Source organism: Phoca vitulina, unplaced genomic scaffold, assembly GCF_004348235.1.
Source record: "Phoca vitulina isolate PV1807 unplaced genomic scaffold, GSC_HSeal_1.0 scaffold7, whole genome shotgun sequence".
Classification (NCBI taxonomy): domain Eukaryota; kingdom Metazoa; phylum Chordata; class Mammalia; order Carnivora; family Phocidae; genus Phoca; species Phoca vitulina.
In genome coordinates this window covers 67206262-67232898 of record NW_022589710.1, presented here as the reverse complement: position 1 = coordinate 67232898, position 26637 = coordinate 67206262, and the positions used below count along the sequence as shown (strand labels likewise).

The window sequence follows — 26637 nt, the reverse complement described above, 5'->3', positions numbered from 1 at the left end:
GATGGAGGTGGTGGTGGTGATGGAGATGGGGATAGCATGGGTGATGGGGATGGTGATGGAGATGTGATGGTGATGGAGGTGGTGATGGAGATGGGATGGTGATGGCAATGCAGTTGGTGATGGTGATGGAGATGTGATGGAGATGTGATGGAGATGGTGATGGTGATAATGATGGAGATGGTGATGGTGGTGGTAATGGACATGGTGGTGGTGATGGAGATGGTGATGGAGATGGAGATGGTGATGGTCATGGAGATGGTCACAGAGATGGTCATGGGGCAGGGGCTGGACAGCTGCTGCCAAGGGGGCTATCCAGGTATCAAGGAGTGGCTATCAGGGGACTGCAAGGCTGGAAGGATGCTTGGCTTTCTAAGAGCCTGAGATCCCTGCTCCCCCATGTTCTCCTCCCCAGTTCTCAGCCCAGAAGGGGTCCACTCCAGAACTACTTATTGAGCACTTACTATGTGCTTAGGCCTGTGTAGAGAGTGAGGACAGAGAAAAGCTTGCATTCCTGGGGACACAGAGAATAAACAAATGATTGCACATGTACCCTTTGCAGTTGGGGGCTGTGCTATGAGAAGAGCAGGGTTGACAAGAGGCTTTTGCAAGGGGACCTGATCTGATCTGGGGGCTGCAAGGGACAGGCTGTTGACTCGGGCCCTGAAGTTAAATGGGAGTTAGGTGAGGAGACAGAGGGAAAGAGAGAGGGAAGGAGAGTGATTCTGGCGGGGAGAACAGCACATGCAAAGGCCCTGAGACTAGATAGAGCTTAGCATTGTCAGGAACTTGATGGAGGTTCCAGGGGGCCCTTCAGGGTAGAGAAGACACCTCGGTATCTCTAGAGAAGACACTGGGCTGGCAGGGCCTTGCAGGGCATATGATCATGTGACATTGTCTGGTTATCTGGTCTGTTAATTTTAAAGTTCATACTGGTATGTTTGTGGGAAGGACCAAGCTGGACCAGCATAGGGTCAGGGGCCCCAGGGAGGGGTAATTGCAGGTGTACAGGTGAGACATGGTGGCACCTGGGACCAGCAAGGTGATGTTGGGGATAGAGGGATGTCCTGAGGTCTGAGAGAAGCTGAATTGCCAGGGCCTGCTGGTTGGCGGGGGAGGGAGAGGAGAGGAAGAAGGAGGGGTCCAGGCAGCTCCTGTGGAGCTGAGCTCATGGATTTGTTCAGACATTCAGTCACAGATGCTGTGGGGGCATTCAGAGAGGTGTCTAATTGAGTCCAGAAAAGAAGGAGTCCCTAGCACTTGATATGAGACATCTAGGCACCACCAAGTGGGCAGGGGCCCCAGGTTCACACCCGTGAGTTAGCACTGCCAAGGAGAGTCAAGGCCATGCTCTGAGCAGCACCAGAAGCCCAGGTGGTGGTAGTGGCCAGGCGTTGGCCAGCCAAGGGCCTGGGGCTGCCACCTCTCCATCACCCAAAGTGAGACTTCCTTTGACTCATGCAGGTGCATCCCAGGAAGGAGTCCTGCCTCCTATCTTCCTGAGATGCCGGAGGCAGGCACATCTCCCTCCACACAAAGGAGAAAGTGCCTAGGCCTGGCTCTGGCCTTTCCTCTGGGTTAATCTCCTCCATTCTACTCCCCATTTAATTACACCCTGGGGCCCCATGAGCCAAAGGCTCTTCCCTCATTGCATTATCAACCACTATTCCTTGCCTTATCCCCTGTGTATTGTTGAGGAATTGCACACAGCTGCTAGTGACAGAAACTGGAAGTAACTACAGCTCACATAGACAGGGGGTTATTTCTCTCAAGTTAAAGCACCAAAGGCAGGTGATCCAGGGCTGATGTGATGACTCAGTAACCATCAGGAACCCAGGTTCCTTTTGTCTTTCTGCTCTTCCATCCTTTATATATGGGTTCTGCCACAAGTTTGCCTCATGGTGCAATGTAGCTGCAATAGCTCCAACCATCACTTCCATGTCGCAGTTAAGAAGCAGGAGGGTGGGGTGTGGGAGCAAAAGAAGCACATGCAAGCTGTCTGATCCCTTTTAAGGAGCTCCGCCTGCAGTCACACCCAATAACTTCTGTTTATATCTCCTTGACTACTCTTGGCTGCAAAGGAGCCTGAGAAATGCAGGCTTTTAGCTGAGTATCTTGCTTCCGGAATAAAATGAGTTCTTTACTAAGGACGAATAAGAGAACAGTAGGCAACCAGCAGTCTCCACCATTCCCTCCCATTTGGCCAGATCAATGATGTTCTGATTTCCCCTTCTTCAGGCCCTGTGCTCGCCCTGTCGTGGCAGTTGTCACAGCTGTCTCTGTGCTGCCTGTCTCTCCATCTCCATGCACCCAACACCACACGGGCCAGAGGAGATGAAGAGACATGAGTGGCGTGCTTGAGGCCCCGCCCCACTCCGTACACAGCAGGTGCTCATTCAGTGCAGGCTTCCTCCCCAGACAGACACAGAGCTCAGGACATGACCTTCTCTGTAGCACTTTCTAAGCCCTGAAGCCCAGCTCCCACTTAGTGAGAATCAATTTAGGGGGTGGGAGCCCCCCTGCCACGTGCCCTCTGGATCGATGGGCAGGCAGGCATTCAGCTGATCACTCTGGCCAATGAGGGACGGATGGCCCTGAACGACCCCCAAGAGGGTGTGGGGATCCCAGTCCCATGGGAGGAGAGAAGTAGGGGTCCACGAGGTACTTGGAGAGGCTTGACCTTGGACTGACTAAGGAGGATGTTCTCGGGGGCCGACTCCCAGGCATGGGGCCCGGACCCTGGCAGCCCTGGGCAAGATGGCCACAGCTCCTTCTTGGAGCCCCAGGCCGAAGCCCCTAGGAAGGAAGCATGCAGAGAGGACCTTCAAAGCCGCAAACCAAGTCCCACTCTGAGCCAGAGCCCCGAGGGCCAGACATGCTGCCCCAGCTGGGCGGCACAGCCGGGCCAGGAAGAGACACAGGCATCAGCCGGCCTGCGGTCCACCCCAGAGTCCCTGACGGCCAGAGGCCCCCTTGCCCGGCTGGGCCGCCGACGGGAGGCCAGGCTGCCCTTCTCCAGGTTCCTGGATGAAGTCACTGTGCGAGTGCTCGACCCCGGGACCCTGGAGGCCTTCCGGGGGCCCAGAGGCCGCAGCCCGGAGCCCTCCCCGGGGGAGCAAGGTCCAGGCCCCGCCCAGGAGCCCCTCACAGGGGCTGCAGCTCCAGAGAAGACCCTGGCCTTGAACCCTCCGCTGTCCTCAGCTGAAGCTGCCGGCAGAGCGGGGTCAGGCCGGGCCGTGGAGACTAGTGGTTCTCGAATAGGCAGCGGCAAGCATGGAGGCCAAGCTGCCTCCCCCCGGAAGCCTCCAAGCCGGGTGAGTCTCATCCTCAGCCCATCCTCCAGCCGGCAGCTAGGCAGAGGTCTGCTGTGGTCCCCTCCCTCCTTCTTCCATGCGTCCTTTCTCTGTGAGTCCTTGCTGACCCCCTCCGAGTTCCCTCCTCACACCCCTTTGAGCATATCTGTAATAGGCAAGACCTTAAGAACCAAAAGAATGAATCTCTAAGGTGAAATTTCTGGCTTGGGGCAGGCAGAATAGTTCTGACCCGAGTGTGCATGAGTTTTTGCCTCCATGTTTTACCACAGGATTTCATATGATTATCCCTTCGAATGTTTGAACCTCAGACCCCTCCGTGTGAGGTAGTATGTCACTGTCCTATCGGGCAGATAGATGGATCTGTGTCCTTCACTAATTCCCCCATTTTACAGAATTGGAAACTGAGGCTCTGAGGGGATGCCGCTTGCCCCAGGTCACATGGGGGGGGGGGTCTGGGCTAGGACCGAGGTCTTCAAATCTCAGAGCAGGTGTCTTTCTCAGCATCTCTGCACCCACGCCCCTGGGCACACAGACACCTTGGCCTCACTGATGGGCAGCAAGACGTGAGCCCCACGTAGCTGTCCCGGGGACCTGGGTGTGCAGAGCAGCACCCCCACCTTGGTGCTGACCTCTGTCTCCCAAACCATCTGTGTCCCCTGGGGCCAGGATGGGGCTTAATGGGCTCTTGAGGACATAGCCCCATCCGGACTTCTCCAGGCACAGGACCGAGGTGGGGGCCGCAGGGCCAGGTTGGCGGAGCTTGTGACCAGGACCCTCCCAGGATGGCTTCCCTACAGGGAGAGGTTGTTTTAAAAACAAAATTCTGGGTGTTGTTCTAACTCGTGATCCCAAGCACAGTGCACCCCTGGGAGGCTGGTGCCATCATTATGCTCCCAACGTCCAGAGGAGGAAACTGAGTCTCAGGTCATGGCAGAGGAGCCAGGGTTGGACCCAGGCAGTCGTAACCTCTCCCTCTGCCCCCCTGCTCCTCGCTCTTACCCCCCCTCCCCCCCCACGGGACCTGCCTCATTCTCCAGGGCGAGCCGGGAGCAGTTTGGCCAATTAGGCAGCCTCCCCCTGCGGCTGCTGGGGCCAGCTGCGCCGAGCTCAGCCCCAGAGTCCGCAGCTTCGGGTAGACTCGGTGCAAGGACCCTCTGCGGGTGATCTGGACAGGTCACCCACCCCCTCTGGGCTTCGGTTTTCCTGGTCATGAAGAAAAGGCAGGAATGATCATGATCCTTCTTTTGCCTTGTCACAGGGAACGCACCCAACAGGTGCCCTCCACCACAAGGGCCTGGCCCTGTGGGACCCCCGCCTGTATGCCACTCAGTCCTGCACATGGCGCAGCCCTCACTCTGGGGACACTGGGCCCTGGGGGAGCCCCATGACACCCAGGCCTCTGGAGGATTCCGCGTCTCAAGGCTCCTTGCACGTGCCTCCCAGGACTGCCAGGCGGCACAGGGCTGCGGGGACCCGACGGGGCCCAGCAGTGGGTGCCTGGGGTCAGGGCTCCGTCCTGAGGCCTGGGGAGTGTCCTTTCCCAGGGAGGGGGCAGGGGGCATCAGCCCTACACACTCTGCACCCCCAGGGCCAATAAGGTGTGATGAGCATCTGTTCCGGGTCCCCTCTGCTCCAGCCTCACATCAAATACTCAAAATAGGTGGGTCCGAGAGACACCGGGATCAGGCCTGTTTCACAGACCAGGAGCAGACTCAGAGAACAGCGGAGGCCTCCATGTCCGCACCGGTGTGTGGCGGCAGGAGGGTTAGAGGTCATGGGTAAAGATGCCTGGCACACAGTAGAGGTTCAGTCCCTGGCATGATGATAGTGATGAAGGTCATGATGGTGGTCCTTCGGCTGTGTGTCTCTGCCCTCCCAGCATGGACAGGCCTGTGTCCCCAGAACTCCCCCCAGGCTGGGGGTGGAGCTTTAGGGTCGCAGGGCAGACCCCTGGCCTCCAGTCCTTAACCTGAAAGCCCTTTTTTGAGGATAATGCCTGGAGTTTCACCATTAACACCTTGGTTGGGGGCGGGGGGGCAGCTACAAACCAGGGGAGGGACCTAGATTTTAGTCCAGCCTTTGTCCCATCTGGCTGAGTGGCCATGGGTGACCCTGGTCCTCCTCTTCATTGTCTAGTGAACATGAAGCCACAAAAAAGGCAGGCCTCTGAGACCTCCAGCTCTCACTGCCCACTGGCCTGAATGACAGTATGAATGACATGAGCCAGCCAATTCCTGAGGTCAGAAGAAGAGAGCGGGAGGGCCAGGGCCAGGGTCATGGAAGGAGAAGCAGGCTGGGGTCTCTGAGGTTGCCCAGGTGGGGTTGTGACAAGACTCCTGATGCCAGGCCTGGGGGTCCCCAGATCCTGTCCCAGGGGCTTTCCCACTGAGTGACCCCGACAGTCACTCCACCTTCCAGGCCTCAGTCTCCCCAAGTCTAGCTAAGCTGTCAGGTGAGTTAGGTGTGGACGATGCCTCTCCCCAGTGGGGGCCCCCCGAGGTGCCTCTGAGGGGGGGCAGCTGCTTCCCAGCTCCCCAACTGTTGCCACGTGGGAATGTGGGCCGGAGTTGCCAGATCTTGCAAATTTTCAGTAGAAGCCAAAAATATGGAATTTAAAATGTAAACTCTCCCAATTTTTAAATGTTGGCTCAAATGTTTTTTAAAAAATTTTTAAAACCTCTTGCAGGCCAAATACAACATGCTGGCAAGCCAGATTTAGCTCTGGAGGCCAGCTTGCAGCCGCACTCAGCTGGGAACCCGAGGCCCTGCCTGAGGCTACTCATGGAGCCCAGATAGAGGCGGGCAGGGTGGGGAGTGAGACGCGGCCAGGCCTCTGGAATCCCAGGGAGAAGGACACTCCTGGCCCCATCTGGGGACAGCAGTGCCAAGCCAGGGCCTGTGTTCAGCTCCCCAGCTTGCTGGAGGGACCTTGGGCAAGCGCTCACCCTCTCCCCTCCATCGAGTAGGGACGGGAGAGCACACAGCTCCCCTTGGTCCTGCAGCGAAGGTCTGGGCAGGTGATCTGCTGTGTGCCCAGCACAGGCCAGCCCTGTGGGGGATGCTGAGGGACACGAAGCCAGCTTCTGACCCAGGGCACAGTCTGTGAGTGCTGGTCTCCCCCCTGCTCCTGGAAAACCCCGTTCTCATCCTACCTCCCTTTGCTCCTTTTCAGTGTCCTTGGAGGGCTCCGTCCCTCCCAGCACCCTGAAGTAGCACCTCTGCGCCCCACACTCACTCCCTTGGCGCTCCTCCAGTCCTGTGACTTTTAGTGCTGCATCTACACGGGCCGATCCCAGATTCACATCTCCTGGACCTGTGCACCCGCCCTCTTGGCCATGTCCCTACTGGGACGTCTGTCACCTCTGGACCTGAGGCCCGATCTTCTCCCCACCGCCTTCCAGCGGCGAGCACCTCTCCTACCTGCACCCTGGCCCCGCAGGCCTGGACTGGTCCTGGCGCCTCCGGCTCGACGCCGGGTGCCCTGCACTCAGCCTTCAGCGCGTCCCCCACGCAGCGGTGCCAGGGACAGTCCTCTGTTTGGCGCTGCAGGGCTCCCGACCCACTCAGGACAGAAGCCCAAGTCCTTACTGTGGCCCGTGACACACCCCCCTGCTCCCCACGGGTGACCAGATGCTCCCAGACCCACCAGGCCCCCCACGCCCAGAGCCTGCTGCTCCCACCAACTTGCCATCGTTGCTCGCCCTTCATCTTGACCTCCCCGTGGCCAGTTCCAGCCCCAGCCTTCCCTCCCTCACATCAGACACTGGGGCAGCGGGGGCGCTGTGCTGACATCCCCTCTAATCGGAGGTGTCTGCACCATCAGGGCGCAAGGCTCCTCAGGCTCCTTCCCCGCTGAGTCCCCTAGAACAGGGCACACGGTCCATGTTTGTTGAATGAAGGCAAGAAGACATCTTCGAAGGCTGTCCACCCCAGATGATTAAATTTAAAAGGCCGGCTCTCCAGAGGAGCTCTAGCCCCAAGACAGTCCCTTACACATGGCTACCTTGTCAGTCGCAATGTCCTTTAAAACTTTCCCATGCTCCCTAGATGAGGGATTGAGCTCAGAGAGGTTGAGAGACTTGCCAGAGGTCACACAGCTGTGTAGGAGGCCTGAGTCTTCATCAGCGGGAGGTGGGTGACCCCCGTGGTAGCCGCGCCTGGGATTCGAACCCCCCGTGTCCCCTCCACATTGTTCAGCTTGTTTCCTCTCCTGGAGATGGAAGTCGGGGAGCAAGATAAGGGGGAAACTGAGGAAGTCAGAGCCCCGAGTGGATTTACAGAGACCCCAGGAGTGGAGCACTAGGGTCGGGGTCTGAGAGGTCAGTCCCTGGCCCCAAGGGAGGGCAGGGACTGGCCCAGGGTCACATGGTGAGGCAGAGCTGGGACCAGAAGCCAGTCTCCCTGTGTCCCAGACATGGCTCTCAGCACCAAGCAGGCCCGTTCCCAGACAGGGACTCTCGTTCCTTCTCTCTGTAGTTGGGAAACAGAAGGACTTGGAGTGGAATGGGCAGCAGTGCAACCCGGCCAGATGGTCCAGCGGAGGAGTCACTGGCTGGCGGGGGGTGGGGGGGGCGGATGGAGCGGGAGGACCCACAGCCTCAGAGGAGCTCCCTGAGCAGGACTCTGTGCATATGTGCCGTTGGGCTCAGGTGCCACCCAGCTGGGGGAGGGGCATGGGGTGGTGAGTGAATGATAGGAGCCAGGAGGGCAGGAAGGCGCTCAGGGTGGAGAGCAGGTGCCTCTGGCTGGGGAGAAGGCCAACTGCAATGGTTCTGGTGTCACCACTTGCCATTGAAGGCCCTCTGTGCCAGGCCCTGGGGATAGAGGCACAGTGGCAGAAACTGAGGGCCCTGCAGTAGGGGTGTCGTTTATAGGGCAGGGGCAGGGTGGGAGGCAAATGACCAAGGAGGAGTCCAAAGAGACCGGCGAGATGAGAAGTCTTTTGGTGGGCAAGGAGCTACTTCAGATGGGTCGTCAGAGAAGGAAGGCACTGGCCACACAAGATCTGGGGCAGAGCATTCCAGGTGCAGGGAAGAAGTGCAAAGGCCCTGAGGCAGGAGCCAGCTGGGTGAGCTTGGGACCAGCAAGGAGGCCAGTGTGGCCGCTGTGTGCCAAGTAAGGGGCAGGTTGGAGGTGAGGCCGGAGGGTTAGGCAGACTTGCCTCCCTCCATCGCCTCTTGGGAGTGTTTCCTGTGTGCCAGTCACCGTGCCCAGGTGCCACTAGGAGGATGGCATTCGGGGACAAAGACAGAGAGCAGGTGGGCTGAGGCAAGGGGCCAACAAGCAAGGCTCACGGGATGTTTTAGGAAAATAAAGGTGGCTGCTGGGCTGGACCACCAGGAGCGGACAAGGTCACAGTGTGTTGCAGGAAGAGGCGTGGGGCCATGAGTATGGGAGTCCCCAGAGAAGAGCGCTGGGATCCCACTTGCCTGCGGGTCCCTGGAGGGGCCAGAGGGGCCCTGAGGGTATTTCCTGCCCCATCATTTCATGCTGAGGACTCTGGACGTCCCACAGGCCCCTCATATTCATGGTCCCCAACCATCCCTGCCCTCCTCCTATAATGGAGGCACCACCTCCGGCCCGAGACCCGGGCAGTGCCCCCTTTCTCCTCTATCCAGCCCACCAGGCAGGCCCTGGCTTACTTTAGGTGACTTTGAATAAGCCCATTTCAGGCTCTGGTCTTGTTTTTCTCATCCGTAAAAGGGGCATCTCAGGAGTATTCCCAAATCTTGTGCTTATGAATAGCAGTGTCAACACGTGAACCTGGGGCTCTGGCCCTAACACCAAGACCATTGCCAAAGCCATAGCACCTCCTCACAGGGCTAGCCTCACTGCTCACCCTGCTCCCCAGCCACATACAGCTGTGAATGCTCATCACATGTGCATCCAGAGCTGTGTCCAGGCTCCCGAACCCTGGGTAAGGTGCTAGGCTAGCCCTGGGACATGGCAGGGAAAGGCCCTGCCCCAGGGATTATGCATCTGGTATGGAGACCTAAACCAAACAACTCCACTGGGTCTCCATGGAGGGCTGCCTGGAGGAGGCGACCTTTAAGGATGAGGGCACAGGCAGTGGGTCTGGGGAGAATTTGAGACATCGTGGAAAGGTCAGAGCCAGGCTTCGGGGTCTGGAGTAGCGGAGTGAAGGGAGAGGGTCCAAGGTGCCAGGGCTAGAGCCCCTCTCCTTCCCCTCAGCCTGCCCTGCCCGCCCCCCCCCCCCCCCCCCCCCCGCCACCACCAGAGCAACTCAGTGGCCTCCCCTGACATTCCTTCTTGGGGGCGAAATTCCCAGACAGACTTTTTAGAAGAGCTGAAACACTCAATATACATAATTAATGCTCAATTTTTAAAATTAAATTTTAATACATTCTTATTAATTTTAGACAAACTCCCTGGCAGGTCATTCACTGTGAGTGATTGAGACAACTGGAGACATATGAGGGGTGTCCCTAGCCTTTGGGGGGAAAAGGCCTCTCTCTGAGGGCTGGGTTCCAGGCCCTGCTGGGCTCAGCTCTGGCCTTTGCTTTCCTTGTCTGTAAATTGGGAGTGACTGCTTCCCTGCTGAGCTGTCCCCGAGGAGCCACGGAGCCTCGAACGTGTAAGGCTAAGGCATGGGGAGGGTGCGTGTTGGGGGGGGGGGTACTGCCAGTATTTATCCTTGCCATTCTGCTGAGGGGGGCTCCCAGGAAAGAGCGGGGGTTTCCTTTCTCAACCATTAGCCCCCAGAGGGCAGGGCTCACCTCATTGGCTGCGCCCTCCCACCGCAAGAACTTATCCCAGAGCTAAGGAATGTGTGAGAAAGCCTTGGTGGACGGAGGAACACTTGGACTTTTGGGGTTGGGTATGAACCTGGTTGGAGCTGACCCTGAGAAAGCACGGCTCCTCCCACCCTGCACGGGGCCCTGTGGAGGCCAGGCCTGCTGGGTGCTGAGGGTGCCCTGGTGAAGGGACAGGGCTCCCGCCTGGAACTCACAGCCAGAGACAAGAGGCAGGAAAAGACAAGCCACAGTGGTGTAGGATCTAGGCATGCACTGTCCGTATTTATTGAGCGCCTGCTGTATGCTGGGATCTAGTGTGCGGAGCTCGGTGATGGGGACCTGGGAAAGGTGGGCCTGGGGTGGATGTAGGGGGGTTTTCGGGGGAGGCACTGGCCTGGCGGCCAATTCTTTGTCTTTAGGGGAGGAGGGTATTTAGAGGGGGTCTGGGCTCGTGGTCTCCCACAACTTTTAGAGTGAGTGTTGCGTCTGGCGGCCAATCCGGGCCCCCGGCAGATCCTTCCTTCTAAAATTCCTTCCCCCACCCAGCCCCTCCGCAGCCCGCCGGTGCTGAAGGGCCGCAGAGCGCTTCGTCCGCCTCCCCCTGCCCCCAACCCCGGCTCGCAGGTGAGGAAACAGGCCCGCGGAGTCCCGGGAGGGCCTGCCCCAGCACCCGGGGAGTTGGCGGCCGAGCCTGGCCGAGGCCCCCGGGCCGGGCCTCCTAGCTCGGCGCTGTTGGCCGGGCTGCGCCCTCGCCCGGCGGGGCGGTGGGGGAGGCGGCGTGGGGCCCGGACCGGAGCGGAGCGCGCTCCCGGCGGACGCGGCGGCGGCGCCTGGAGCGAGGGGCCGGGATGGGCAGTCATCAGTCTTCCCAGGTGTGTCGCGTGGTCCCTGGGCTCAGACCCCCGTCCCCCTTTAGTGCCAGTCGTGGCACGGAAAGACGGGGGGAAAGCCCCCGGGAGCGGCCTCTGCCGGGCGATGGAGAGCCCGCCCCGCGCCCCCCGCTCCGCGCAGGAAGTGCGATCCCGCCCGGGCCGCTCGCGGTCCCCACGGCTCGCCGGCGCCCGCAGGGTTAACGGCAGCGGGTGGGTCTCCCCGCCCGGCGCGCGGAGGGGCTGCCCGGCTGTGCGGGGCTGGGCAGGGAGGGTCTCCTAGCCGCGCGCGGGCGGGTCTGCGCAAGCCCGGCAGGGAGCCCCGCCGGCGAGCCGGGCGCGCAAGGGTTAATCCCTCGGGCCCGGGAGGGGCGAGCCAGGCCCGGAACCCCAGAATCTGAGGGCAGCGGGGTCTCTGATTGAGGAGTCTGAGGTCCCAAATGCCATCACCCTCGGATCGTGTGAGTGTCGTGTTCTGCAATCCCGTATGGCTCCCAATTCCCGGATTCGAACATTCTCCGACTAGGAGATCCTGCGATTCCGGGCTCGGCTTCCTCCGGGAGGGAGCGCGGAGCCGGAAGGGTTAACGGGCGGGGCGGGGGGGGGGTGTGCGGTGAGCGGCGGGGGCCGCGGCCGCGGGAGAGTTAACGGGGCCGGGCCGGGTCCCCCCTCTTCGGGCGAGACCGGGATCGCCCCGGGCTGTGCCATCCCGAGTCCCCGGGCCGGTCCCCTCTTCTCCCCTCCCCCCGGGGGGGGCGTAACTCGGTGCTGGGGAGCGCGGCGGCCCGGGCGGGCTCACCTGTTACTCGGCCGCGGCCCGGCGCACCCCCCTGAGTCTCGGGGACCGCGGCCGGGGGGCAGGGGCTGGGGGCGCGCGGGCCGGGCTTGCGGCCGACAGAGCCGCGCGGGGCGCCCCGCCGCCGCGCCCGCCCGTGCCCGCTGTGCCCGGCTCCGCCCGGCGCGGCCGCGGAGCGCACGCCTCCCGCCTGCTGACCCTCTCGTTTGGTTTCTCGCAGGCCTCTGCCGCAGACATGGAGAAACTCAGGTGAGTGCAGCGGCTCCCGAGCCGCGGCTCGCGGGGCCGGGTCGGGGTGGGGGCGCTCGGGAGGGCGGCGGGGAGGGCTCCGCCCGGGCGCAGCCACGGGGCCCGGGCCGCCTCGGCGGGGCTGGCGCGGGCCGGTGTGCCGCCGCGGGGTGCGTGTGTGCGCGCCGCGAGACAATGGGGAACCCCGCGCGCGGGGGCTCCTCGGCCCGGGCCGTGGCGGGGGGAGGGGGTGCGCCGCGAGGGCCTGCGCCGGCCCCCCCACTCCCCAGTGCACCGCCCCGGACTCTCGACTGCCCCCCCCACCCACCGGGACCCTCCGGGCTTCCGCGCCCGCTGTGCGCTGGGTCCCCGCGCCGGCTTGTCCCCCCCCCCCGCCCCCAGCTGACAGTTGCCTGGTTCTGAGCTTTTAAGTTTCCGCCTCGTGGGGGCGGGGGTGGGGGATGGAGTCCTCCCGGCTGGCCAGCGAGGCGGGCGCGTCTTGGAGCCATTTTGGGGGAATCCCGCGAGTCTGGGGAGTGTCCCCTGCGGCCTCCCTCCGGGTGCTAAACTTTGAGCCATCGTGGACTACACCGGGCTCCCTTCGGGGCAGGCCAGGGATCAGCCGATGTGAATATTCGCGACTTCCTCCTCGACTTCCCTTGGCCACCCTGACCCCCACTTTGGGAACACCCCTCCCGTGTTTTCCTTCCGGAGTCTGAGCTGAGGCGTTGTGTGGGCAGCAGGCCCAGCTCTGACTGCTGGGTTTCAGCACCGTCCCCAAGGTCCAGAGGGTCTCTTGACCTCCCCCCTCTGGCTGCCCCTCCTCCCAAGGCCAGAATCAGCATCCATGGGGAACGTGCTAGGTAGCCAGGACGCACATTCCCTGAGGGTCTGGGACCTAGCAGAGCCCAGGCTTGTTCCAGAACATGCCCCAGGGTCTAGGGGAAAGAGACCCAGCTGGCCCTTAGTGCTGTGGGTGAGTTGGGAATGCCCAGGGGGCAGCCTGAGACACGTGGGCTCACACAGAGGCCCCAGACTGGCTGTTCAGAGCAGGGCCATCTCCTGGCCACTGAGCTGGAGTGCAGCCCTCTCTTGTGGGTCCCACAGGGCATGGACACAGTTGTCCCCGGCTGGGAGGAGGGGTCCAGTGTCTTAGGTCATAGGAGCTCAAACTCCAAATCTGATGTTCAGTCAGACCCGCCTTGTCATGGTCAAGGTCCAGGTGGGGCCAGTGAGGCCCAAGGAGCAGCGGCCCTGGCTCTGGCCCCACAGATGAGCTTAGGCCTCTGACCTCAGGACAGGGCCCTCCCCCGTACCCGTGCCCCCCGCCTTGGCTGTCATCTCACTGGTCTCCCCACCTGGGATGGGTCCCTAGGAAGAAGGGGACACTACTTAACTCAGCTGGGACTTGAAAGCAAGGTGGCATTCGTGGGGCACCCCAAGACCATCTTGGGGAATGGGGGTGGTTCTCTTTCTCTTTCTCTCGCTCTCCATGCCCAGCCAAGGCCTTGAGCACCCACCCCTGCATGCTGGGCAGTGCGGACAGAGAGGACACAGGTGGGCCGGTGAGCCAGGTGAGCCACCTGGGCAGATCCACTGCCTGAGACGCTAAGGGCATCAGGCATGGCTTTGCCAAATGGGCTGAGGGCTTCCCTGGGCCGAGTCCCAAAGGCCAGTGGCAGTAGCCAGGGCCTGGGCTTCTGGGCTGCTCTGGGCCACTTGGGCTTTCAGCCGAGGCAGGATTTTGGAGCTGGTGGGAATGGGGATCCCATGGGGCCAGGACGCACGCAGCATAGCATCCCACAACTGGGGAGGGTCCTGCCTTCCTCTTCTTCTCGCCCCATTAGTGTTCTCAGAGCTACGTCAAGGGCCTTTCCAGACCCGTCCTTCCCAGCCAATACAGGGGCTGCCCCTGTAGGGTTCCGTCCTGCATTTAGTGCTGGGGGTCCAGGACCAAGAGGTCCCAAGGGATGTAGGGGAAGTTGGTCAACAGGGGTAGGTCATGGGGCTTGGGGTCCCACAGATCCAGTGTCTGGCCTCAGTTTTCTCATCTGTGAAGTGGATATCCTAATCACCCCCCCGCCTCACCCCCCGCCCTGGCAGGGCTGTTGGGAGAATGATGTGCCTCACCTGAGACCTGGCCCATAGCAGGGGCCCGGATGGAGGTTCACTATGGGGCATCTGAACCACACTATGGTGGGATCCCCAGGCAGGAGCAGAGGCATTTGTGGTCCAACTGAAGGGGTCTTGGGGTGTCCAGAGAATGACCCTGTGCCTGGGCCCCGCCTCCTGCCCCTAGAGTGCATTTCTGCGCATTGCAAGCTGGGCCTGGGGGTCTGAACTGAGCTCCTGGAGGGCAGGTCCTTTGCCCCATCCCCTACTCGACATCCCATCCTCACTGTGGGGTCTGGAACCAAGCCTGGCTTGTGGGAAGGTCCAGGAAATATGTGATGAGTGAACAAAAGGACCCTCTCACTTTGCCCCTCAGTGGCTCCCTTTGTGGGTTCCCCTTGCCCCAGCCCCTCTGCCGACTCCCTCTGCTCACCACCCACCCCATACTGAAGTCCCCCTTCCCAGTCCCAAATAAGCTGCCAGACCTTTCTGCCTTGGCCTGTGCTGTCCTCCTGCCTAGAATGCCCTTCCACCTGCCTTCTTGTCCACATGACAAACTCTTTGTTCTCCCTGTCACCTTTTCTCTGTGGCTTTTGTGCCTCTCTTGCCCCTCACTCTCCCACCCCCTGAGTGAACTCATTCCCTGTCTGTGTACCGAGTCCTGCACTGGGCGCTGAGACTGAGTAAGACCCAGGCCAACCCTCCAGGGCAGGCGGGGGACACAGGCCCATCAACAGATCTTCCCAGGGATCCCAGGCCAGGGACACTGGCTTGGAATATCAGGGAGGGCTTCCTGGAAGTGGGGATACTTGAGCCAAGGCTTGAAGAATGAAGATAGTTTGCAAGGAAGATAGACTGGACAGACCTCCCAAGAGGCCCAAAGGCCATGGGAGGCCCGAGGAAGCAGGGATGCGTTTTGGGAAACAGGTGATGGGGTGGGGAGCGCAGGTTGATGGAGTGCCCTCCAGCGTACCCTGGAGGGGAGCCCCTTCTAGCAGAGCCTGGGTCTGCCCCCTCGATTTTTCCAGCCCCAGCGCTGCACAGGGGCTGGCCCGCGGTCGTGCTCCCCCAGGTCGGGCCACCTCTGACCTGGGGGCCCCGCAGGGGCTGGCCCACAGTCGTGCTCCCCCAGGTCCAGCCACCTCTGACCTGGCGTCCTGGGTCCCCCTGCCCTCGCTCCCTTAGCCCTCCTGCCGCTGACAGCTTGCGCAAGTCTTCCTGTGACACTCCAGGATTTGTGGCTATTAGCGAGTCCCGGCTGGCTGTCTGCGCGCGGGGCGCCGCAGCTAATCCCCAAATTAATCTGCTCCTCTGCCTTCCTCTGCACAGGGTCCCCTCTGCGTTCGCTCCTGCCGTGGCCACTTTGTCTGCCGCAGGCCTTTGGGCAAGCCCCGTCCCCTCTGTGATGTGGGAAAGTGGGTCAGCTGCTGCAGGCACGGGGCAGGTGCCCCGGAAAGCAGAGCTCTTCCCGCTGTGCGTCCACCCCGCCCGCTCCCCCAACTAGCATTTTTCAAAGTTGTGAACTGTGACCAGCATGCAGAAAAGGGAACAAATATCTGTGCAGTTTAGAGATTAAGTTTAGAACGGCCAGCACCCAGGTCAAGAAGATGACTGCTGCCGGCCCTCCAGGGACGCCCCAAGACCCCTCCCCAGTCGCGGCTCCCTCCGGCTCCTCGGAGGCCTCCAGGGCCCTGGCGTATGTGACAAGCAGTTCTTTGTTTTCTGCATCATTTGGCCACCTGAGAGCATCCCTAACTGACAGAGGTCGTTTTTTGCCTGGTCTAGAACCTCACATCCACAGAGTCTTCCAGCTTGTACTTCAAAGGCTGGTCTTTTTTCACTAAAACGTCGTGTTGGCGTGCTGGGGGGGTGGGGATGGCCCACAGCTGGCTGTCTTGGGGCAGCACGTGTGAGTGACGTGACTGCCGTCCCTCTCTTCGCTGCTGGAGGAGTGGGGGCAGCTTCCGGCCTGGGCCACTGTGGACGGAGCTGCTGGACCTTCCGTCCAGGTGCTCTGGGGGCCGCGTGCTGCATGGCTGGGGGTACGCACCGGAGCAGAGCTGCATGGTCAGGAAGAAGCAGGGGGCCACGCTCGGCAGGGTGCTTCAAGGACCCTTCCAGCCCAGGGTCCCTGGGGGGCCCTGGGTCTCCACGGCCACCCGGCACTTGGCATCTTGGCATCATCGTCAGGGGAGGGGGGCATGGTGCTGTTTCTTGGGGTGGCGCTAACTGCACTCCCCTGGATTGCTGCTCATCGGGGGTTCCTCTTCTGTAAGTTCTGTGTGTGTTTTCCCATCAGGCTGTCTGACCAGCTTGTGGGTGTTCTTCGGCCTGGTCCTTGTCGCTCGCGCATGTGCGAATCCCCCCCCAGCGGCCGCTTGTCCTTGAAATGGTCCTCTGATGAGCACAAGTTCTTACTTTTAATTCTGTTGACTGTTTTCGGCTTTTCCTTTCGGATTAAAGCTTTTTGCACAGGGACACCCCAGTGTTCGGGCCGACGCTCTTTGATGCACTCAGATGACTGATGTTTGTTGTGGTTCTGCCCCTGTCGGTGGCCACTCTCCAGGCTGGAGACGCTGTGGGGAAACACCAGCCTGACATCCTGGAGATAGAGATGGACATCGGGTCGTGGCAGAAATGTCAAATCCCACTGACCTCCTCTCCCATGACTCTCCCCTCTAGTCACCTGGCCTCCTTGCCTTTCCTCAAACACATTGGACAGGCTCCTGCCCCAGGGCCTTTGCACAGGCTGTTCCTTTCGATCTGGAATGTTCTTCCCCAGATATCCACATGACTCCTGCCTTCCCTCCTTTCATATCTTTTTCAGATGTCAGGGGGATGGGGGGTTTCCTGACCACTCATTCCATTTATAATATCAACCCCCTACCCTGCCCCCCTCTGCCTTGATTTTCCCGGCCACCCCGATCTCCAGCTATCTAATGATTTGCTTTATTTCTTTATCTTGTTTATTATCTGTCTCCGCCCCCCACCCCTGTCCAGAACAGCAGTCCACTGCTGATCCCCAGTGCTTAGAACTGGCATGTAGTAGGTGCTCAGTAAATGCTTTTGGATGAGACCGCACTGTGGCAAACAGTGGCCGTCCCGCTCCTCACAGTGCTCGAGAGGGGGGCCTCTCCCTCACTTGTGCCCCCCACCCTACCCACTCGGCCCTCAGGGACTAGTGTTTTTTTATTATTATTTTTTTAAATCACCCCCTGAAGGGTATTTGGTTGGCCCAGTGGTTAGAGAACATAAATCACCCCCTGGGAGGCCCTCAGAGCTGCGAGAGCCTCTGGTGGAGGGATTTGGCCTCAACAGGAGATGGGGGGCCCTACTGAGATGAGGAGGAGCAGGGACGGGGGGCTTCTGGCTGGGGGACCATTAGGGGCAAGAGCCTGGGGGCAGGTGGGAGAGGGGCACGTGGAGGCAGGGCCTGAAGGTGGGGCACTCTTCCTCACGGGGTGGCTGAGCTCTGACCTTCCCGGTATTCTCCGCCTCCCGCCCTCCCAGCAGTGAAGGATCACAGAGCTACGTCCCCAAGCATCAGGACGGTGCCCAGCTGGAAGAGTCCTGTCTGTGTTTGACCAAATGGTGCAGCCCACTCACCTGTGGATGCCCACGACACCTGTCCCGTCAGACAAACAGGCTTCCCATCCCCCCCTTCCAGTAGCCCCCTCTTCCGGGCCACACCAGCACCCTTCCTGAAGCCCAGAGCCGAGGGCACACTTCTGACAGCGCCAGATCCCCGCTGGCCCCCAGAAGACCCAAACTCCTGTGTGGCACCCAGGCCACCTTTAGCCCCGCGCATGGCTGCTCCCCGGGCTGGTCACTCAGAGGTGGCTTGTCCTGCCTCCCTCCAGACCCTCCTCAGGGACCCCTTCTCTCACCCAGGAGGCTCCACTGCCTTGGCCCTCTGGGTTGTCACTGTCGATTTAATTTGCTCATCGATTGCATGCTTGACAAATATTTATTGAGCACCCACTCTTGGCTAGAGGCTGTCACAGGCACTGAGGATACAGCAGGGACCAAAAACTTCCTCTAGTTAGGGGAGACAGAAAACTTTTTAAAATAAGTATCACAGTGACCAGTGCTATGGAGACCAAAAATGCCCCCAAACAGAAGGGCAGTGAGTGGGTTGGGTTGGGGCCGCACAGCCTGGGAAGCCCCCCACCCCGGGGAGGTGATACCTGGGTGCAGGCCTGAGCAGGTGAAGGGTCACCAGGCCCGTGAGTGGGGGAAAGAGCTCCAGGCCGAGGGAATGGCAGGTGCAAGGTGCAGAGGAAGGTGCTGACCTATGAGAAATGGGGACAGGCCAGAGTGGCTGAGCAGAGTGATGAGGAGGCCAGGGAGGTGAAGGGGACAGATGGAGGCTGGGGGTGAGTGGGGCCTGCTGAGCGCTTGCAAGCAGAGCCACGGTGTGGCCGTGTCTGTGTGGAGCAAGGGGGCAGAGCTGGGAGGTCAGGACGGAAGGCAGGGCAGGGACCAGGAGAGTCGTGGTGGCAGCTCTGACCGCCCAGGCAGTGGCCGTGGAGGTCGGCAGAGGGTTCTGGTGTATTCGGGAGGAGAGTGGACAGGGTCTCCTGACGGGCTGGGTGTGGGGTGTGAGGGAAGGGGGGGCAGCATCCAGAACAACTGCTGGGTGTTGGGCCTGAGCAAAGGATAGAGCCGTTGTCACCTGAGATGGGGACAGCTGCAGGGGGAGAGCAGGTTTGGGGACGCATAGGCTGCCATCTTACCCACAGGCCTGGGGTACCCCTGCCGCACACCTGCTCTGGGCAGACCCCCTGTCCTGGAGGGCAGCCCCATTCTCTGGGCAGGGTGGGCATGCAGTAGGCGTTCATTGAGGGTTGAAGGACTGGCTGGCATTGTGGTCTCAAACCTGCCAACTCAAGGAGAGGTTTCCCGGGATTGGCCACCTGCTGAGACCCCTCTGAGGCCTCCAGGATTGCCATTGGGTTTTGTCCCTTTCCCCCAGACTGCCTACTCTCCACCTCTTGTCTCCTCCACCCCACCCGGCAGGCCCAGTCCCTCCCTAAGTGGGGTCCCCCAAGGCTCTCTGCCCTACTTCTAAACCTGACCCTAGTGGAGGAAGGCTTAAGTGCTAATTCTTACTATGGTGTGAATGACTACCTCGCTTTGATTTCTCCCTTTGGGTTTCAAGGCACTACAAAGAGACCCTCCACATAGACTATTCTTTCTTCTGTCCTTCCCTTCAGAGTTTCCTACCCTCACAGTACATATGAGCCCCTACTCCCCTGGAAAGCCTCCCTGATGAAGTATGTGATTAAGAAGGTAGACTCACCTGGGTTTGAATCCCAGCTCTGTCACTTCCTGGCTGTGTGGCTTGGACAAGTTTCTGAACCTCTCTGATTCTCAGTTTCTGCATCCGTAGAGTGGGCATAATAATAATAGCACCTACATTAGAAGGTTGTTTCCAGGATTACATTTTTACCATGGATCTTGGCACATGGTTAATGCTCTGGCTGTTAACTGCCTGGCCCTCTGAGAGTTGCTTCTTTTCCATCCCTCTGCAGGCCCCTGAGGTGCTGGGGCTAGTGGGCCGGTCAGGGGGCCCGCATCGGGGCAACAGTGAGGCGTCCGTCTTGCTGGAGTCACCGCTCCCTGAGATGGGGAAGACAAGACGGTTGTCGGGTGAAGGCAGCAGGACGTGGGGCCAGGTCTCCTGGAGTCCTCAGCCCCTCTTCCCACGTCCCTCATGGCCAACAGCATGGGGGTGCTCTGCCGGGGCAGGTGCTGTGCCTCTGTGTCCAGTGTCCTGGCAGGAGGGGTGGCGGCCAGGGCTGGGGGACCCACGGTGACGTTTGGAGGGGCCGCCCTGGAGAAGGGAGGCCATCCTGGGAGAGGTGCTTACTAGGAGCCGGTACTAGCCTGGTGCCCTTTGAAGAGGCCCTTGCCCCTGGCCATGACTCCTTTGTCTGCCGATGGGCGGCACCCCCACCCAGGGAGGTGAGGATTCAGTGAGGACACCCCAGTGGTACACGGTACGTCTCACTGGGTGACTGACTGACTGATGGGATCATCGCAGGGAGCCATTTCCAGGAGGAGGTCACGGTGGTCACAAGTGCCCCTTTGGGCTTTGAACCTGAAGCCCAGAAAGGCGGGCTCCTTTCGGCCCACCGTCATAGCTCCCCTTTTCTTCCAGATGGGGTTTGCCCTCCTGGAGACCATCTCCTGCGGGCCTGGAGAGGTGCAGGGGCGGGGGTAGACGGGGAGGGGAGGGGAGGGCGGGACCAGCCAAGGGCCCAGAGTGGCGGGGCTTGGAGGGAGCACAGGGTTGGGGCAGGCTGGCCATGCCCCGCAGTGTAGGGGTCCCCGATAAGCCTCCCACAGCTCTGATTACTTTCATGATCCCCAGAATTCCAGAAAACAGGCCCTCCCACTGATCCAATTAATGTGTGCCCGTGTCTGTTTGCCATGGCGAGCCGGCCGGTGGGGTGGTCAAATTAGGAAGTCAGCGTGGGTCCCAAAGGTGGTCATGAACCCCATCATCGAAGTATTGAATGGTGGCGCCTTCTCGCCGGGGCTCCAGGGTGGGATGGCAGGTGCTGGGAGGTTAATTTGGGAGCCCCTCGTCGCCTATGGGGCCAACTCCATGGTCATTCCATCCATCCATTTCCCCGTGGGTGCCCCCCCCTGAACACTGACTCTGGGTGGAGGGCAGGTATGGCCTCAGGGCAGGGGAGGGGTCTGGGGCTAAGTGTTCATGGTCCCGCCTTCCAGGCCCCCCAGTCTAGAGTAGGAGACCAGTGAAAGGGCAGATGACCCGCGGTGCCCAGCTGGGTGTTATGAAAGAGGGGGTCGGGCAGGAGTGCCCAAGGAGCCCTCACAGAGCCAGGGGTTCTGGGGACTTCCTGGGGCCCCTGTGGCTTGCCCCACCCCGCCTGAGGCAGCCACCTTGGGTTCCCCTTGCCGGCTCAGCCACCAGAGGGACAGCCCCAAGCCCAAGCCTGGTGCCCTGAGGGAAAGGACCAGACGCTTGACCTGCACTCGGCGCCTTCTGCCCACGTCTCCCTGGCCAGCCCCTAGTCGGCCCTTCCCCCCCGGCCTGGGCTCTGGGATGCACCCTGGCCCCCGCCAGGATGTTCTCACCTCCGGACCTTCAAGAAGGAGAAGGAGGTGCTTGTGGGCCAGGGAGGGCTCAGCCATGCCCTTGGCTTCGTGGGTCCTGACAGGCTGGGAGCGAGGACGGACAGCATTCCCACGGAGCAGGAGGGATGGGGCAGTACCTGGAGGGTCAAGGGAAGGTTGTTCTCGATGTGGGAGACGTAACTCTCTCGTATGCCAGAGAGAATGCTCTGGAAGAGAGGGAGGGGCTGGTGCTTGGGGAGCAAGGGGAGAGTCGCTGAGCTGCGCCGGGGGGGGGGCTGCCTGGCGGGCTCTGTAGTAACAGCGGGCGGTGCCGGGTGTCGGGCAGATGCGGGTAGGTGGCTACACCTGGCGGGGACATCTGTGCGCGCTCCCTCGGGCGGCTTCGTTTCCTCAGCGGAGAGGGAAGCGAGGTGATCGGCTGGGAGGAGTGGGGCGGGCGCTGAGCAGGGAGCAGAAGGTGTGAAGTCGTTTTCCAGGCGGTGGGAAGGGGGTGGACAGGGGACGGACAGGGAATGTGAGAACATTCCAGATCATTGTGTCGGATGAGCAGACAGTGGGGCCCGTCACGCAGCTCCGTGATTTCCTCCCGTCCGTGGAGAGGCGGCCTTCACCAGGCTGGGGTTTGGCCCCGATGAAGGGAGGGCCGGGGAGGGCATGTGGAGAGTGGCGCCCGGCGCCCGGGCCCGCGGGGGGGTGATGGAGGGACGGGCATCCCCATGGTGAGCTGGGAAGAGAGCAGGGTGTCGGAAGTGGGATCACCGAAGGGAGGCGGCATTGGGGAAGGCCAGCGGGGTGTCTCCGTGGGCGTGGGAGCTGGTCCGGGCGCTCCCTCCCTGCCCCTGGAGCGCAAGCCCCCCGCCGCGTGCCCCCTACCCCCGGTCATCATTGCAGTTGTGCGTTTCCACGTGCCAGCCACGTGCTGGGGACCCGCGTTCTCTGCCACTGACAGCCCCCTCTCCCAGCTGGCCTCCAGAGGCCGACACACCATCTGTCCACAGGCCTTTGTCGCTGGAGGGGGTCGACAGGGCCCCGAGCCGGGCATCGGGAGGCCTGGGTTTGGCCTGACTCACACGTGACATTTCAGGTCATGGGGCCACTCAGGGCCAGGTCTTTGTCTATAATGCAGACGTGATGAGGACCCGTGTGGACAGCAGTGACCCGCAGAGAGGGGGCCAGCGCTGCCCCCACCAGCCCTCCGCAGGCCCCAGAGCCCGGCTGCTTACCTCTGTTCCTCTTTGGGGGCCAGAGTCCTCAGGCCGCCTCCTACGGGCCTTTCCTGAAAAGGCTGCTGGGAGCTCAGCTGAAGCCAGGGCTGCCCAGAGGCCGTGGGCACCTCCAGCGCTTGGCCACCAGGCTCTGCCATGTACCTGGCCCTGCACCAGGCTATGGGACCCTGAGGAGGAGGTGCGAACACAGCCCCTGCACCCGGACAGCACCCCCTGCTTTGTAAGACGGGCCCAGGATAGCAAAGAGGGCTTCCTGGAGGAGGTGAACCAAAGAACCAACGAGCCGGGAAGGGATGTGCTGAGCAGGAGGGGCAGCGTGTGCAAAGGCTCGGGGGTGACTTGCAGCCGCTCTGGCCACTTGCCCAGGTCACCTGCCGTGTCCCAGCCCTGAGCACCCCTGGGTCTGCCCAGCCGCCGAGGGCTCACGAGGCCGCAGTGTTGCCAGCACAGGCAGCACTCACAGGCCCTCACGGGGGGGGGGGGGGGGGGGGGGGGGGGCAGCGCCCCCTCGTGAGCACGCTGCAGGGGAGGTGGTTCCAAGAAAACCACAGAGCACTGCAGTTTGCATTAAAATCTGTCATCCCAACGTCAGGGGAAGAGCAGCTGGCCAGGCATTGAACCCATGTCACCTCAGAGGCACCCCACTCCTTGATTGCCATGCATCTCAGTGTCCCCAGCTGTAAAATGGGTGTGGTGCACACCTCCCCCCTGGGTAGTCTGAGACGAGATGAGCAGGTTTATGCACGCGCCTGGGGCAGGTGGGCCCTCGGAAGGCTCTGGAGGTGCTGGTTGACCCTTCATGCCCACCTGCCCCTCGGGGGAGATCCAGCCAGGGTGGGCTCCCTAGAGGAACAGAGAAAAGGCTCTTCTGGGACCGGCAGGAAAGTGGGGACCACTGAACACAGGCACAGGCTGGGGCACAGGAGGGGCTCGAGGCAGGAGAGACGACACCGAGGTCCTGAAGGGACCGTCTCTGGCTCCTCCTGGGGAAGGCACGTGGCACCAGGCCTTCTGCGGTGACCCGCTCCCGGGTCCAGCGGGACATCCTGCGGGCTTCACACAGCGGTCCCAACGAGCCCCCCGGAGGCCTAGCTGGGAGGGGCTGGGCTGGGCGCTAAGGACGGCAGGTGAACGAGGAGGGCGAGTCCCACAGAATAGCAGGCAAGGAAGCAGGGTGCTGCCCCCTCAGGAGTGAGACGGAGCGGGGACGGCAGGCTGGGCCAGGGGCCGGGGCCTGAGAGAGGAGGGGCGGCCCGGAAAGAGTTGGGAGAGCATGTCCCTGGCCGAGGGAGCAGCAAGGACCAAGGCCCTGGGGTGGGAAGGAAGGGGCCAGGGTGATGGAGGGGACCAGCACGGAGAAAGGCAGAGCAGTGATGAGTCCCGGGGGACAGGGACTTGGGATGGACACACGTGGGGGAATTTTGACCAGAGGTGGCACATGGTGTGACCGGGTTTCCTGGCGTGCCATCTGGCTGCTGGGGGGAGACCGGAATGCTGGGGGAACGGGGCATAGGGGGTGCGGGAGCCCCAGGCACCGCTGCTCAGTGACACCCAGGAAGCTTCTCAGCCCCTAGTGCGCCGCGCACCTGCGAGCAGCGACCGATCCCTGCCCCGGGGACCGCCTGGGCTGGGGCAGCAGGGGGGTGGGGGCGCCCCCCTGACACCAGGCCCTGGATGTGGAGGAGTTAACCCGGAGCAGGAGGGAGTGCGTGCGATCCGGGCAGAGGGGACACGGGGACAAAGTCACCAGGATGAGAAGCTGCCTGCAGCATGTGAGCAATGACAAGCAGTTTGGGGTTGCTGGAGCATGACTGCCGGGTGGGGCCCGGGCGCCACGAGCCGAGAAGACAGGCTGTCCTGTGGGGGCGCGCCGCGGGGACACCGGGGCCCAGAGACTCGCGGCGTCTGGGAGCTGGCAGGCCGCGGCTCCTTCAGCCAGCACGCCCTCCGTTGGCCTCCCGCCCGCCCCACCTCATCCCCACAAAGACTTCAGCCCCCCACGACGGGCGCCGCCGCCGGCCCACCAGGTGCACCCGACCCAGTAACCTTGTCAACACCTTGGAGCGGGGCAGGATTTCCTCCCGGCACCCCAGGGCTCCCGGAGCTCACAGGCCCTTCCTCCCCATGCCCAGCGTGGCACCCAGTGCCACAGACATCAAGGGGAACAGAGAGGGCCAACAGCCCAGGCCCGGGCCCCAGGAGGTCCTGAGGGATGGAGGAAGGGCATCAGGAGGCAGTCTTCAGTCCGATGGGGACAGAGGAGGAAAGAGAGGGAACCTTTAGTGAGCAGGAAACAAGGAAGGCTTCCCAGAAGAGGTGGCATTTGAACAGAGCCTCGCAAGAAAAAAGAGGCTCTGGGGACTGAGAGAAGGGAAGCCAGGACATTCCAGAAGAGGGAACAGCATGGGCAACTGCCTGGACGGTGGGTGTGAGTGTGGCCACATTTGGGGGATCAGACAGGAATGGAGAGGGCCGTGGTCCTTTCCCCGCAGGGAGAGGAGGAAGGGGGCCTGGTGTGCGGGGGGGAGGGGGGCCTCAGGTGTGGCTGTAAGCCCCTTCCTCCCCTCCCTCCCCTGGGCCAGGCAGAGGCAGCCACAGGTGGCCACAGCCATCTCCACCTGGATGATGGGGGATGATGAGGTGAGGTGGGAGAAGTGCCCGGCGCTCCCTGTGTCCCCTTCTCCACCTCCATCCCCTCGGACCCTCAGCCCCTCAGAGCTGGCCAGGCTGGTCTCCCCACCAGCTCCCTGAGCACGCAGACCTCCTGCCCCTCCCAGCTGCCTGCCCCCCCAGGGTCCAAGGTGCCTCCCAGGCCCATCTCACAGGGTCAGGTGGCAATTGTGCCCCCCTGAGGACACCCCCTGTCCACGAGGGAGCCGGGATCACCAAGGCCCCGGGGCTCAGGGCAGGTCGGCTTCGGCAGCCTGGGCAAAACCTCTGTCCATCTGTCTGCCCAGCAGTCCCCAGGCCCTTCAGCCAGCAAGGGTGGGAAGGTGGCTTTGCGGGCCCAGCGAGGGGTGACACTGTGACGGGGGCCGCGGCTCTGCCATGCCAGGCCCCACTGGGGCAGTCACTGGCCCTGATGGCAGCCGGCAGCCGGCCAGGAGAGCCCACTGGGAGGCGGGTAATTCCCTCCTCCGCTGTCTCTCCGCTTAAACACTTGGCGTGCCTGTTGGGGGGGGGGGGCCCTCCCTCCCCGCTGCCGTCCTGTCCTTCGGCACAGATGCCCCGGGAGGGGGTGGCAGCCCAGGAGAGGCCAGCAGATCTGGGTCTCCTCTCCTCCTCACCCCAGGCTTGCTGTGTGATCTTGGGAGAGTTGCTTAGCCTCTCTGGGCTCCCGTTTTCTCATCTCCAGGATAGGGGCACTCCCCAGCCTCAGGCTGGGAATGAGCCTTTGTGTCAGAACAAGAGTGTATTGTCAGCAAAAAAATGCCCTGTGTGTGACCAGAAGCAGTGTCTGGGTCAAGCCACAGCCATGCCCCCTACTCGCTGGGCCTCCAGGCAAGCCCTGCCCCTTCCCTGGGCCTCAGTTTCCCCCCAGGCCTCAGCCTCCTGCTACTCTTCTGAAAACTCACCCACCAGGAGCCCCCCCTGTGGAGGGGCCCTGTGGAGTGAGGACTGGCTGAGGGCCGGGAGGGGGACTCCCACAGGATGGGCTGTGGTCCAGGCACCCAGGGCAGACTGGCGGTTTCTGGATGCTCCCAAGGGCACCGGCCCGTCCTGCCCCTGCTCTGTTCACTCGGCGGCATTGGGGTCATCGGCCAAGGGTGGACACTGGGGCTGGAATTTCAAAGTCCCATCCACCCAGAGACCCAGCCAGTGCCCTGCCCACCACCCGTCCTCCACAGTGTGCTGGGGCCCCAGCTCAGGAGACCAGGGTCAAGGGCAGCCCATCTTACAGATGGGGACACGGGGGCTCCCGGAAGTGGAGACCAGTGTGCGGGGCACAACCCAGGGCTGAGAGCTTCCCCGCTTCCCCCTCGACCTGTCAAGTCTTTTTTTTGGGGGGGTGCAAAATTTGATCCTTAGTAAATTTTTTTTCTGATTTCTCATCACTATAGGAAATATGACAAATCTAGGAAAGTATAGAAGAAAATTTTCAAATTACCCAGAGCCCCACCACCCACCCATGACAACACTAACACTTCTTTCCCTACCTTACTCTTTGTGGCTGTCGATATACAGATCTTTTTAAATGGGATTATACTGCTCTCTCAATACCCGTGTCTC

The 26637-nt window shown here is 61.7% G+C and overlaps 1 protein-coding gene across 5 annotated transcripts in view; it reads left to right on the top strand.

The window, feature by feature from the left end:
- BEGAIN (brain enriched guanylate kinase associated) overlaps positions 1–26637 on the top strand; it is a 43195-nt gene that overhangs the window by 4689 nt on the left and 11869 nt on the right. For 2 of the 5 annotated variants that reach the window (XM_032405941.1, XM_032405940.1), the window contains exons 1-2: positions 10900–10938; positions 11952–11980. In XM_032405941.1, coding sequence (XP_032261832.1) covers positions 10915–10938; positions 11952–11980 — 53 coding nt within the window. In that variant the 5' untranslated portion in view covers positions 10900–10914. Of the gene's footprint in view, positions 1–10884; positions 10939–11951; positions 11981–26637 lie in introns of those variants that run through there. The other 3 variants (XM_032405944.1, XM_032405942.1, XM_032405943.1) reach the window with 2 other exon arrangements.